The sequence below is a fragment of the Dermacentor albipictus genome, chromosome 6, assembly GCF_038994185.2.
Source record: "Dermacentor albipictus isolate Rhodes 1998 colony chromosome 6, USDA_Dalb.pri_finalv2, whole genome shotgun sequence".
NCBI classification, from domain to species: Eukaryota; Metazoa; Arthropoda; class Arachnida; order Ixodida; family Ixodidae; genus Dermacentor; species Dermacentor albipictus.
Genome location: NC_091826.1, coordinates 50,312,396 through 50,327,553, shown reverse-complemented (window position 1 = coordinate 50,327,553; position 15,158 = coordinate 50,312,396). Strand labels below are relative to the sequence as shown.

The window sequence follows — 15,158 nt, the reverse complement described above, 5'->3', positions numbered from 1 at the left end:
CTAATGGTCCCATAATTTTTCAATTCTTTAACATCTCCTTTTTTGTGGATTAGTATAATGTCTGCATTCTTCCAGTTTTCTGGGACCCTTGCAGTCGATAGACACTTCGTATAAGGAGCCGCCAGTTTTCCAAGCATTATGTCTCCTCCATCTTTGATTAAATCGACTGTTATTCCACCTTATCCTCCCGCTCTTCATCGTTTCATGTCCTGCAGGGCCCTTCTGACCTCATCGCTAGTTATAGGAGAGTTTCTGTATCCTGTTCATTACTGTTTCTAAGTCAGGTATCGTGACTCCTCTGGGTACTGTATACAGGTCAGCTTAAAATTTTTCCGCTGCTTTTACTATATCTTCGAGATTGCTTATGATATTATCCTTCTTATCTTTTAGTGCATACATCATGGTTTGTCCTATGCCAGGTTTCGTTTTTACTGATTTCAGGCTGCGTTCATTTTTTACGGCTTCTTCAGTCTTTCTCATGTTATAGTTTCGAATATAAGTTATTTTCTCATTGTTGATCAGTTTTGACAGTTCCGCGAATTGCGTAACGCTGTGTGGCCGCCAGTCCCATACAACCGCGTAGAGCGCAGGACTCTGCGATTCTAGACGTACTGCGCTCACCGCGGAAGGTTAGAAAAACACCCACATGAGCACAGCAGAGAAGTGGCTACGTGAGGCGGTTCGACCGATAAATGTAGAAGCGTCATTCAAAACAAGTAATTGTTCTCCACTTCTGGCGGCGTTTTCTCTACTTCCTTTTTAAATAAAAAGATGTTCATCCATAAATATTCTCATAAACAACTGTTAACTCTTTTATTATTCGCTTTTGCTTGCAGTTTGGCTGTTGCCTTGGCTCTCTCCCTTAGTAGATCGCTTAATTTCTCAACTCCTTGCGATTTTTGTTTCCAGTTGCCAATTTTGTACGAAAAGTGCTATACAGTTAGGGAAAAACAGACGAGGTAACGGGCGACAGTCATCATGCTTATGAGTTTAAGGGTTATTGCAGGGTTTCATGATGGACGCTCTTTCACATTATTTTATTTCCCACCTTATCTAACCCATATCACACGTATATGGTTGCGGGCATCTGCCAGCGTCGCGGCTAGCCGTAACTCAAGGAAATAATGAAGCAAAGGGATAAGTTAAACGCAATTGGCGTTTTCTCCGGCCGCAACCTGTTCCATGAGAGTAAAGACCAGCTGAGTAACAGCCGCATCCCTCTACTGGTCCCAGGATCAGCCTGAACAATGAAGGTTCAACTAACCAAAGCAACAGCTATGCGCGTGATGGTTGAATAAATGGTGACAACTGAACGCATCTCGAGTTAATCGCGCGGGTGCGGAATCTATGCGAAAACTGTCCTTCACATTACAAGAGATGCCGATAACTACCGCCATCTAAAGAAGAGAAAAAGGCAGCATAATGCTGACCGATGAACAGCTGCCAAGTCATAACATTGATCTGGCGGCGCTTTAGGAATGTGTGGGGAGTGGTGGCGTGGGTGGGGAGGGGGGGGGGGGGGTATGCCACTTGATTTCGGGGGGGGCCCGGGCCCCCCCAGGCCCCCCCCTGGGTACGTGCCTGGTCTCTAGCACTGACCGCACACGAAACGTATGTATATGCGTGCACAAGAAGCGTACGTGCAAACTTCTCACTGCTTATGGATTGTCAGGTTACCGCAGCTGTGGCCGGCAGTGGCAGAGCTGCTGGCGACACCTTGTGACAACTTTTCCAACTACAGCGCAATCACAACTTTTTTTTTTTGCCGCCTCAGTGCTATTGTTGAAGGGAATTATCATAAAGGTATGGTACGTTAGTAATTATGTTGCTACCAATGCTTTACACCAGCAGTTAGGTAGAATATGTCAGTTGCAGTACAGTTAAACCTCAATATAGTAAAGTCGGTACAATTGGTGATTTGATTCGTTATACAGAAATACTGTTGTATTGAAATTCAATCCTCTAGGCAAGCAAGTACAGTCACAGATGGATTTTTCTTACATGTAAGAAGGACCGCAAAATTTTCTTAATTATTCAGCAATGGGAAAAAGCAAATTTGAATGAGAAAAGAATAATTTCGTTAAAATTGAGTGTCGGTGACGAAAGGTTCAGCTTCATGCCGTGTCGACGATATCTTCACATCCATGGTACAAAGGGAAGCCAGCCACGCTTTCACATCCACTTCGCTCCCTCTGCTGATAATGTCGCTCACAGTGAAATGACCCTATCATGAAAAGCGCCAGCAATGGAGAGCGTATGCTTCATCAACGTGCTTCCGAAACTCAAGATCACGCAACCTCGAGCATTAAATGCACAGGAAGATGGCGCACGATGCCACGCCTTCTTGGCTAACCAAGACTTTGCACACGGAGCAGATTACACCTAAAACAAGGCGTGCTAGCTGCGCATGCGCTCAGCCACACTTGCAGTCATACACAGTCACGGCCGCACTATAAAATGGAGACGGGTCCTAACATGCCCCCCACCCCCTTCTGTCTTTTTGCATGCTTGATCGGCCTCACAAGCTCACTCCCCGCCCTGGCTTTCCCCTTGCTTGTGCAGGAAGACGACTATCATCAAGTCTCCATCCTTCTTAGCTCACCCTCACACGCTTTCACTCACACCTAGAGCATAAAGCACGTGAGGCATATAGAATCTTATCGCATTTGCACTTTATAGGGAACATGACATCAATCGAAGTGGTTGCTCTTGATTGCTTCGCACGTGATTTGAGAGGTGCATTCGAAGTCAGCTGCATGTAGCTCAACCATGTGACCATCTGCATCCACATATTTTCCATTTATTGTCTCGGTATTTATTCGCAGTGGCAGTGATATTGCATCATACAGTCGAACCCGCGATAACGAAATCCCACGTCAACAAAATTCTCAAAGCGACTAAATATTTTCGTATCCCCGGCAAACCACATAGGATTCAATGCATTCCGTACCTCCCAAGAATTGAATGTCGCTGAACTGCAATCCTGCTGCAACGAAATTTGCCAGATGTAAACCCGCATATTACCTACTCAGGCAAGGCTAGCAGGCTCCATCAGGTGCTCAAATGTGCTTGCTTCGCACTAAAATTTTGTAAAATACCACCACATTACGCTTGCATGGTTGCCGCCATTTTCGTTTACAAAAACAACCAAGCGCCGTAAGCAATCACTAGTGCCCAAAACATGTGATGGCCACCATCTTGTTTGTTGACCACTCGTTTGAAGCAACAGTGAAATGCATATAGTGCTGCTCAATGAGAAAAGTGCAGCAAAAACAAATAAATCCCATACATACAAGTCCCACGCACCATATACAAGTCCTGATGTGGACTTGTATATGGTGCTTGAGGTTGGCAGCCGCAGCGTGGACTGCCACTCATCAGGCTGTAATTGGGCAATCATCCAAGAATACGCGTCCCTTGCTTCATGAACGCTGGCTTCGGTGCCACCCAACTAGCATCGCATGCGAATTCAGCACCGGACATAGATTTGCACGAAAGGGCGGCCATAACCTAGATCGATCACCTTCAGGGACATGAGATACCATCACTTTGGTGCTCGGCACCAGATGCATTGGTGTCTATGGGCGACAGCATGCACTGGAGAAACACTGCTGCGAGCTTGGAGTGCTGTTGCTCCGCATCCGGTGCCAAGCTAGGCAAACTCTTGCAAAGCGATCGTATCAAAGATAGTGATCGAATGAGAATACTGCTCCAAGGCAGTGCCGCCACCACTGATCGACACATGGGGCATATTTGTGCTGTTGGCAATGCGGTCCTCGAGCAAGGCTTGCCAAAGTAGAAAAATGGAGTTTTGACAGTAAATTTTCGTTCTGTAATGCATTCCCTATCTGTGCTGCCTCATTTTGCAAGAACCAAATTCTTGCAAAATCAAATTTTCTCGCAAGCCCCACTGATTTCATTATTACAAGGTTCAACAGCATTGAAATTGGGTATTTGCACGCTTTGCTATACTGAGGTTCAAAATACAGGGTGCTCTATGTACAAGAGGTCATAAAATGTTAAATACTTTATTGTATCGAGGTTTACTGCATTAGTTTTGCATGTTCTCCAGTGCTCTCTGCGTGCTCACTTTGTCGCCAGATGTCATTACCAGCGTTCTTCCGTCGTACACCACTCTGATTAGTACTTAGTTAAGTGCGAATAGTAAGGAATTTATTGACATGCTAAAGCTCGCTAATGCAAAGATCATACTACATAGAACAGTTTTGCCCAAGAAAGCATTACAATGATGTCGCAATGCACAGGTTTCCCACCAAACTAACAAATAAAACAGGCGCATAGATGGCACGGTAGGTGGTGCGCCAGCATGCTTCACAAGTCATGTGAGTACCACATGATCAGCTCACAAGCTCACATGATGCCGATTCTAAGCATGCCTCCTACGTCAAGTGCTCTTCGAAATCAAAACCACAACTGGTCGTAACATACGAGCATCGTTTGTTGAGACTGTTTAGTTAAATAATCGCTATATGCTGGAGCAAATTAGTTTCTTTACCATGATTACTGGGTCAATAGTCGCTGATTAATTGCAAGAAAGCCCAAAAGATTTTGTTTCAGTACTCTTTAAGCGCTCTGATACTAACCGCTACAGCCAACCCCTGTCACAAAGTTGGCATGGCAAAAGTCACAGAAGAAATGGTCTATTGAGCAACGACAGCAATAAAACCAATGAAGAGCAAGGGAGAGGTTGGAAGGTGCTGACCCTTCCTTGCTCTGTTCCTGCAGGATGTTGAGGAAGGGCGGCATGAGACGGCCGAAATGAGCAATGGTGGGCGTCGGCAGGCTGTGGCACAGTTCGGCAAAGCACAGCAGTGCGCTGCTCATCAGCAGGGGGTTTAACCGCTCGTCAGACAGCAGCTCGTGAGCCAAATCGTACACCTGCGTGAAGGAAGCACCGATGTAAATTATCATTGCCCTTGTTTTAAGTTGCCCAGTTGCAAATCAGCAAATGCACGAATTCACTCTATAATTTTACAATTTGAGTGTGGCATTCGGTATTAGAACAACTTGATCCCTTTTATTTCTGATAATAAAGCGTAAATGTTAACCAATAATATTCACGCAGAAAGGGAGTTGTTTAAGTATGTATAAGCAATGTGTCACGTGCTCATCTCCATGCAGCCTGGTGTCATTACCAATGCTACGAAACTTTATCCGACTAGTATAAATGACAGCGTTGCGGTGGCACGAACTGCCACAGACAGCTGCGCAAAATGGAGTGCCGCAAGCAAGCCACTGCAGGGGACAGCGCCGGGTGCGCTGATGCCGTTCCGGTCATTACGAGCCATTACCGCTCTTTACAACTTATCTATCCATGTCAGACCATTATCAACCGTGGTCAAGCATACTCCAGCGGCGGCTGCATATGCCGCTGCTGGAGTATGCTTGATCTGGAACACAGGCCGCCGGGCAGGCCTGTGTTCTCGCCGCTCAGTTCGCGTTGAAGCAAAACACATAGGCCCTACCTTGAAAGTGATCCGCGATGGGGACACAGTGCGTCAAGTGCTGATAGTTTGACGTGCACTGTGTTTGTATTTATTTTAGCAGAAAGTTCGCATTTAGTTCGCGCTGAAGCGAGAGGCAGCAGAAAGGTGAATTCGCTTGCTGCCGCCGGCCCTATCTTGAAAGCATTTGTCTTACACAGCGGACGGAAGGGTTTACTTGTTGGGTAAGCATAGAAATGCTTATGCATTTAAAAGAAACAATGAAATGTTGGAGTAATAAATAAATAAATTGATCATTTACTCAGGAATTAGTAGCTGGTTTGCTAAGCTATCCACAACTAAAGCATTGCTCTAGCACGTGAGAAAAGCTACTGCGCCTCTTGTGTTAAGTTTCTCGTGCTTAAATACTCACTTTGAGGTATTAACGTATCAAACTAGATATGTTGGGCTTTGAGGGGCTAACGCACATGCAGGAGGTGCCCAATACACTTTCTACTGCTTGAAAAGTTGTGCAAGAAACATAACTACAGCTGTCATTTCTGGTGTAGGTTTGATTTGACACTTCACTAAAATTATGGCTGAAATTCGATGCACGTGAGTGACACTGAAGTGCTTTCAGCAGCTTCAACACACGCAGACAGCTAGTGCAAAATACAAAGTGCACTTAAATTGTGTATGCTATGGTCAAGGAACCAATTAAATCCAAATTAAAGAAATAAGTAATTTAGTTACATGTAAATGAAAGTGACATACTAACTGAAGTAAAAGTGTTTTTATTATTTCTGTTAACAAGTCCTCTCCTCTTAAAGTAACTAAAAAGGAATAAAAAGCCTGCCTAACTTACATGCTTTCTGTGTTCCGAGAAAGTTCAAACTAATGAGGTTAAACTTAATTCACATTAACTAAGTGGACGATTGGGGCGGTGGGGTCACAGAGCAACACACAGGCTGTGAGAGAGGCTGCAGTGAAGGGTAGCGAATTAATTTTGACCACCTCAGTTTTTTTCAACGTGCCCCACAAGCATTGTGGCTCCTACTCCCATTAAAGTATGGCTGCCTTGGCTTGGAAGAGAATGTGCACCCTTGTGCTTCACAGTGGAACTTCGAGTCTCTGGGCCAGCGTGATGTTAATTAGGTAGATAGAATGTCGGTATCAAAATTTACGAACCTCCAAATATTCACACTGGCTTTCACGTCTGCAAGCCGCCGAGCAAGGGCAAAGACAACTCCACAACTCGAGTGACCACCACTCACTGCGATCCCGCCTTGGCACTCACCTCGGCGAAAGCGTCGCGATGCTCGGCGCCCAGCGTCCGGATCAGAAGCTTGAGTGACAACAACGCTGTTTGACGATTCAGTGCTGCTTCCTCGCTGGAAGTGGCTCGAGATGTTTTGTCGCCATCAGCTGGCTTCACTGGCACAGTGGACGAAGATTTGCCACGAGCCATTTGCAGCAGCATGGGAACCAGCTCTAACAGGGACTGCGTCTGAGGGAACCGTGCATAGAGAATAAAATGAGTAGGGGTGCGCAAATACTGAACAGTAGATTTCGAATGGAATATCAAATCGAATTGAATGTTTGATATCAGAAAGTTTACCGCAAAGCTTTACGCTTAAAATTTTGTCAAAAAGAAAGTAAGGTGTCGCACATGCCCAGGAGGCTACTCACATTAAGTAACAAGAATCTTGCTAGCTCTCAGTAACTTAGGTAGCTAGGAATCGCGATGTATAGTATGCTCTACTCTCATTAAAGGGAACACCAAATTAGTATGCCAGCACTAATAATTAATTCAGTTCGTACACAAAGGTCCAGAAAATATTTTTTATATGTAGAATATCTGCTGAATGGATTCGAGTGATTTTTTTTCCTCTGAAGCTGAAGAGATAGTTAAATTGTCCTAAATACTGATAGGGTTTTCAGTTTAATAGTAGGCCATACTGTGCTTAGTGGGTGTCTTGTATTGCTTAGAAAGTTTTGCTTTCCAGATTAAAGCAGCTCGTTAATGCCAATCCAAGCGAGAGACAAAAGCGGGGGAACGCGCATCACGTCGCTCAACACTGCTCTGCACGGTCATCGATGCCGCATGGGTCGACCATGGTCAGCAGTTACGGTAAAGAGTTCTGAAATCAGGAGGCCCACTGCAAGTTTGCACGACATGACCCCCCCCCCCCTCCCTCCAACTCCGTTTTGTCTGTGCATCCATCTCCAGTCTGTGTAAATGTGTGTACAGGCAAGGGTCAGCATGCTAGTCACATGATACAGTCAACGTTTGGTTTTTTGGACTCGCTAGGCGCCGTGAAAATGTCCGAAAAGTCGGGCAGTCCAAAAAAAATGAATCCATGCCTTTTACTGCCCCCAAGAGCTCAAATCGCCACAGGCACGTCCGAAATAGCTCTAAAGGCCTGCCAGTATGCTTACTAGCGGTGTCGGTGCTCTTACTGTGATAGGGGACGACAGGTGCACACGTGTATATTTAAAGAATACATACAGTGCCCCATGACAATTGCCCCTTCCCACTGTTATGCTTCACCGCAGAACACTTGTATTGAGGCGAAGCTGACTTCCGGGAATCGGCATTATGCAACGCGCCATGCTTTCCGAGCTTCGAAGCGAATGGTGAGGATTGCAAAGGCAGAGTCGGTGCCATTGCTGGCAGCGGTGCAATCTTTCAGTGGAAACCACAGCACCGAATGCCAAGAAGCTTAAAAGCAAACGTGCTAAGGCTGCCAGCGGATCTGCATGCGAGAGCACCGGTTCCAGGTGGCGAGATAATCAAAATGCGGCAGCGGTGGCTTTGATTAATGCCGTTTCGGGCTTGCGGTCACGACAAAAGGTCTGAAAAATTGGACAGCAAAGGGTTCTTGTGTCCTAAATTCTAGACGTTTTTATACACTGACTCTATAGAGTACACGGTGGTGCCATGAAACAGTCCGAATTATAGAGCATGTCCAAAATATAGGACGTCCGGAAAATCGGCCACTGACTGTATTTTCGAGCCTGCCATGTAAATACAAATCTGGTTTTATGATTGGTCACTCGAAACGACTACGAGAGACAGATGTGTACCTATGAATGGCGTTCAGAACGAGCGGCAACTGTACAGTGTTTTGCAAAGATGGCGGCTGTTAACAATGATCATTCAGTAGACTCGCTTTCATTGGCGAGGCAGTTTGTCGGCTTTCTGAGTGTAGTGCGACCGCTGTGGATAGACCGGCGTTGACTCGGCATGAAACCACAACTTCTAGTCGTCAACACCTGACGGCGCAGTACCGATTAGGCCTAACGTGCTAGAGACAATGTGGTCAATGGTGTGGCTGTAACGAAAATTTGCTGCTGGCTGATGTAATAACGAGCCGCAAACCATTGCAGAAAGCTTGTCGCTAATACGTTCCCACAGGTGACTCATCAGTGATTGGTCACGAGATCACGTATACGGGTTACATTAACATCCGCTGAAGTGGCATTTGTATACACGCTCAACCAGATGGCAACTACCGTGAGCAAGCGAGCCAAGTTTGTCTACGCGCTTGCATATGAGCAGAAAGCTCCAACTATGCGAATCTGCACGCGTGAACATTGAACTCGCGTATTCTATACGATCCCTTCCAGTAGCTAATCGGCCCAACCTCCACACGTGCTTCCATGCTGCTTTCCACACTCGCTGCTTTTGTTGTTCCCTCTGTTTGCACAGCGTTAAACATTTCAAATGGTCCACACAGACTGCATGACATGGCAATGCTGAGTGCGTCAAGGCACCGACCATGGCCGAGTCATCAATCGTATATACAGAACATTCGGAAAGATGAATATTCGAGAAATCAAATACTAGATATTCAATTTGCAAATCAAGTTATTCGAACGTTCACTATTAGAATGAAACTGAATGAGCATTCACATGCCCCTAAATACAAGTGATTGTTTGTTTTGCTCTTTTATAGTTCCATTGCTGCTTGATTGCCGGGTGTCCTTTTTCTTTTTTTTTTCTTTTTTTACTCTTGATCAATCTACAATGGGCCAATGTTAGTCCAATGTAAAGTCAACATTGGCTCAAAATGCCCCCATGTCAAGCTACATTGGCCTTGCTTTTTTTTGCTGCTAGAGACACAGTAAACAGTAGTTTTATGCCCAGTTCCAGGTACTTGCAAGGTTAGGCAATAAATCAACCTGATCCTGCACAATCACTTGTGAGGAGCTAAAGGTGCAATGCTCCAGTATGCTGCAATACAAGATCACCATTGCCGCTCTGCCTTCCAGAGTGCCTTAGCCAAAAACATTTTTTTTTTCCATACTTGTGCACAGCATAAAGAGCCAGAAATTTGGCTGGCAGCAGAATTATTGTGGAAAAGCAGCATGAATACGGGACACAGAGGACAAGACATAGCGAAGTGTTCTCTATTTGTTGCCCTCTGTATCCTGTCTTTCCACTGTTCTTTTTTTTTTTTTCGCGTTAAGATTTGCACGAACCAGCCTAAGTGAACACAATTCTGGGAACAGACACCACTAACCTAGTATGTCCCCATACAGTGCTTTTCCAATGGGCAGCAATATTACTGATAAGGCTAGCACAGAGAACCCAAAAGTCATGTAATGAATCTTTTAACAGCTGCTCAGTCTAGAAGGCTCAACAAAGCACACACTTACATCCTCCACTGCAAAGTAATCCTTGGCAGCCAGCTTCTCATTCAGCATGTCCATGGCGCTGCGCCGGATGGACGAAAGTTCGTGGCACATCAGCGACCGAACCACGGATACAAACTGCCCACTCGGGAGCAGCCCATTCACCTGGTGTGCCAAAAGTAAATGATCGGATGAAATTAGTAGGCGCAACAGAAAAAGTCAACAATAAATGGATAACTGTGTCACAAATGGTAATTGGCAAAAAAAAAAAAACTTGGAACAAGAAAAAGAGTATGACAAGACTCCTTGTGTTAAATTCAGAATCACGCTTAAAATATTATGCAAGATACTGTCTTTTCCACTCTCGCTGGTTGTGAGCTTCACAAGAAGGCAAGCTCAATGATTAGATGACAAAGCTATGCAGAAGGGTTAACCTCTCTATGCCAGGGAGTACGGGTTTTCAAATAGAGCGTAACACCGCACAATGATTAGAAATGACAGTCATGGCAGTCACAGAAACTATCAAGGGCACAATTGTCGCACCTTTAGCAGATGCCCACAAGTGATGCAGTATTTATGCCTCACTGTTGTACGAGTATGAAGCAAGCATCCTGATCAAGCCGCAATCTCACTGAAATGCTGTGGGCTTGCATGCTGGCTCCTTCAAGGTGCAGTGCAAGGACTGACTGCGTCTGCTAAAACGTGCCAATCATCTTGCCAGAAGTCATGATTAATAAGCTGTGACCACACTGATGCATGACTGACAACATTCTAAACGCACAAGAAAAAAAAAAGGTCGATTCCCAGGTCACCACTGCTTTGTGAGGCCACAAAAAGTGGCAGCAAGCTGCCAAGCAATTGCATGGAAGTAGTGACAGATAGAAAAAAAGGGGAAAGACATGCAGGAAGCGAGGCCCTGCGTCTGGTTCAGCTAGCGAGCTGCTGCCGCCAAGCAAAAGCGATTGCAAGCAATGCTGCCCCACTGCCTCTTCCTTGGTATTATCGAAGTCAAGATTTCGAGATATCTGGAGTCCGGCGAGAAAAACTTTTCTACATAAGAGGTGAAACGCACAAGGGTTGAAACCACAGTCAGAAAAAATGTATCTGATATTTCAAGACACCAAAGTTTAAGTCAATGAGGGTTTACTGTACAGTAAAACTTCACCAATTCAAACCTCATTCATTTGAAAATTCGGATCATTAGGACTCGTCCTTCGGTCCCAGCAGGCCGTATGCATTATTTAATGACATCCAACTCTCGTTACTTTGGATGTGTTTGGCAGCAAACTCATTATTTCGGACAACCCTCAGAGCGCGGCAAGCACAGAGGGTTGCAAATGTGGAACGGAAAAGAGCAAAGCGGCATATGCGGCCAACGAAAACGAAGCCGCAGAGGTCCACATCGCCATAGTGATCAGCAAAAACCGTACAGGAACAAGAGCAACATTGAACACTTCGTGTCTATTTGAGCGTTTATGTGTTTATCACCACACAAAGCCACACGTGGCTACAAAACTGCAAGTTCGCCTTCCCTGATCACGTCGATAATGACCACAGTTTGGCCGCAGAAGTTGCAGCAAACAGTAGTTTCGTTTTTACTCAGTGCGACATTGGCCGTATTCCTTCAGTACTGCATGGTCGCCTTTCATGATCATATCAAAACCAACTATGACTTCATCTGCAGCGGCTGCGGAGAGCAGTATTTTCACTTGGACTCAGTGCACGTGTTGGCCGCGTGTCTTCAGAATTGGCATCGATGACCACGGTTTCGTTGATAACGGTCACAGCAGGAGGCAGTTTCATTCAGTGTACGCATTGGCCAGGCACCTCCAGAACTGTGCAGCCACCATGCATGATCACGTCGATAGCGACTGCAGTTTCGTTCGCAGTGTTTATGGCAAGCAGTAATTTCCGTTTTTACTCAGCCTAATTCACCTATCAGTGCCTCGCATATTAGTGCCTCAACAGTTCCTGTGAATACCCCTCTCACCCTTTATGCAATGCCTCTAGAGGCCTCTAATAGTAGTAGTAATAAATAAAAATAAATAAATAAATAAGTAAGCAAGTAAGTAAATAAATAAAAGCAGTGCATTCAGGGGTTGCTGTCACATTCACGCACCTTGTGAACGACGACATGAAGCTTTGACAACAAGGCCTTCCAGACACGCTCCTGGTAAGGGGTCTTGGTCGGGCTGTTACTCCAGCGGCTTACGTGCTGCACGAACTGCAAGCAGGCAGACAGGCAAGGCCCGCAGAGGGCCTCTGTTGTGCCCTGATCTCCCTTACCACCCTGCAGTGCTGCCATCTGGAATGGAAGGTGGCAACATAAAAGTGACGGTCTATTCCGCACGAGGAAAGGCTGATCAACTCAAGGGGTGTAACACCCCAAAGCAACACTAGGGAAGCACGTGGAGGGTTCCGAATTGATAATGGCCACCAGGGGGGTTCCTTAACATGTACCTAAAGCACAAGAGCGTTATTGCACAGCGGGGAATCGAACCTTTGACCTCATGCTCAGCAGTAGAGAAGAGAGCATAGCACGCATTTTTATTTTTTACAGAGCACGTACCTTCTGTGGGGCACACAACGTGCGCTTTTATTTTATTTATTATTTTGTTTATTATCACCTTAAAGGCCAGCTGCAGCCTAGCATTTATTACATTACATTTATTACATTACATTTATTATGATTTATTGCATTACATTTATTATCACCTGTGACCAGCTGCAGCATTACATAAAAATACCTGACCATGTCGGCAACATATTTACAAACACCATCCAGTCTCATACCTTTAATGCGGCGGACTTGAAGCAAGGCAGAAAGCCTTGGACATGAAACAGGACTCAACTCTGACGAGAATTCAGAATGCTCACCTGGCCCAGGAAGGTTGACGAGCCCAGAAGATTGGCCACAAAGTTGGCAACACTCAGTCGGAACCGCTGCAGCTGCTTGTCTGAGTAAAGTCGCAGGTCAAACACTTCGGGGTGGCTTGGGGGCTCATTGCTGTTATCTGCAAGGCAGGCAAGGACATGGCATGTGCACCAAAATGGCTTGACGTTTGGCAAGTTTGTGAGGAATCTTGAAAAGGTGCTGCACTGCAAGGGCTTACACAAAGACAGTACAACTTGTAGTGTGTCGTTTCATTACTACGAAAGTTGTATTGTGTATATGTTGCAGCTCTGGTGTAGCTTTTCTATATATTTGTCGTGTTTCCCTAACTGAAACAGCTAGGCACCTAGAATCCCTACAACATGCCCTGCTAAAAATGTTTTTTCCCTAAGGCTGTGCAAGAAACAGGGATATGTGACAACCATCTTGAAGTTAATGCACTTGAGTGGCCAGTATTAAGTTGGAATCTCGACAAGAGCACTAGTAAGAATTTTGTAACTATAACACTGTGAGATGAGCCAACTGATTTTTCTTTCAATTGCGAAAAATGTCACCTGCACAAACTGATCATGACACAAAGAGAAGACATACACAGCTCCTTGCACTCCCTTCAATTTGTGCTGGTAGTACAACAGCACCCTCATTCCTAAGATCAAGCCATGGTAAGAAGTGCTCATGGCAGTATAGCACCCAGCACACTAAGCAGCCACAATCCTCACAAAAAGATCACACAAATCCGTTTACTGCTTGGCGATGCATGGTGACACAATGCAATCACTGTAAAGAAGAGTTTCGTGCGACGCACCTTTGACGGCAGGCAAGCTGGCAGCAAAACTGAGCAAGTGCGTCATCGTCTGCATCTGGACGGGCACCTCGAACTGGCCACACAGGGACAGGCCAAATTCAAGGATGTTTGACGTGGACTGGGAGGAAATCGAGAAGGAAAGTCTGTGTGAGCTCAGGTGCAAGTCATGAGTACAGTATGGCCATGATGGCAGCACTGTTACCAGCGGGCAGGTACCAGAACTGGTACCAGCGATGCACAAAGGCGGACAGCTAGGCTAGTTGGTATAGTATAGACTTCTGTTAATTTGACTCCAGTTGACTAGACTTTTCGGTTAGTTTGATACTGACAAAAGGTCCCAGCTGGCACCCATACGTTTTTATTGGCCCAAACTTTCATTATTTCCATCATAAAATTGACCTCCACTAAATAATTTGAACTTACCCCAATAGCAACCCCGTGATTGGCAGCTTTTATCTTGGCAGATCTTAATGGACAGTGAATGCGTTGAACACACATTATCTCCTGCCGAAAACACCTATGTTCTGCCTGCCCTAGGAACTGATCACGGTATTTCAGCGATTCTAACGCATGCCTCCCCACCAATAAAACCGAGACAAAAACCACCTTTGCGTCGTTCATATGCTTCGCCGCATAACATGGTTTTAATGCGGCAAAGCTGACTTTCAGAAAATGGCCGCCCAAAAAACAACACATATCAGACACTTGCCAATTTTTCATGCTAAAGCATTGAGTGGCCATTACATTTCTACCTTATTTAGGAACTTTATTGTTAACTCTATGTTATATTTCTACTTTGGACACACTGAAAGTGCACAGACTTTTGATTTGAGGGAGCGTTAGAATTGGACAAATACTGTCAAATGAATCAGCAGTGTATTTTGATGTTTTTAATAATAAATCTTGTGTAATTCGACCTGCTGGCTAATTCAACCGATTTTGCTGGTCTCATCACTCAATTTTAAGTGTGCGCCTCTGTTTGCGCTTCAATACTATGACTAGTACTTGAGCATACTTCTGGATCAGCTGCAGAAAATTGATAAAGGTGCTTTCCACCATATCTGCTCAATTAGAGGTCAAGCTTTTATGGATGGATGGATGGATGGATGAAAAACTTTATTATGGTCCTTTAGGGCGCGCCCTAGCGCGCAGCGGGCCGCTCCCACGTCGGGACAGAGAGGCCGAGCCTCTCCGCTGCGTCGCGGGCCTGTTGGACAGCCCATAACTGTTCTTCGAGGTTGGGGCTGTGTAGGACAGCATCCCAGCGTGAAGAAGTGTTACTTTCATCACTGCGTAACGCGGGGCATCGCCAGAGCATGTGAGGTAAGTTCGCCAAGTCATTGCATAGTGCGCATGCATTTGTCGTCTGAATTTCGGG

The 15,158-nt window shown here is 45.4% G+C and overlaps 1 protein-coding gene across 6 annotated transcripts in view; it reads right to left on the bottom strand.

Moving 5' to 3' along the window:
• The window catches only part of l(2)k09022 (HEAT repeat containing 1 homolog l(2)k09022), a 103,412-nt gene that overhangs the window by 16,864 nt on the left and 71,390 nt on the right, over positions 1 to 15,158 (bottom strand). For all 6 annotated transcript variants that reach the window (XM_065452369.2, XM_065452367.2, XM_065452371.2 and 3 more), the window contains exons 27-32: positions 13,781 to 13,898; positions 12,960 to 13,096; positions 12,202 to 12,387; positions 10,107 to 10,247; positions 6,742 to 6,951; positions 4,724 to 4,899 (exon numbers count right to left, since the gene is read on the bottom strand). In XM_065452369.2, the coding sequence (XP_065308441.1) occupies positions 4,724 to 4,899; positions 6,742 to 6,951; positions 10,107 to 10,247; positions 12,202 to 12,387; positions 12,960 to 13,096; positions 13,781 to 13,898 (968 nt within the window). The remainder of the gene's footprint in view (positions 1 to 4,723; positions 4,900 to 6,741; positions 6,952 to 10,106; positions 10,248 to 12,201; positions 12,388 to 12,959; positions 13,097 to 13,780; positions 13,899 to 15,158) is intronic.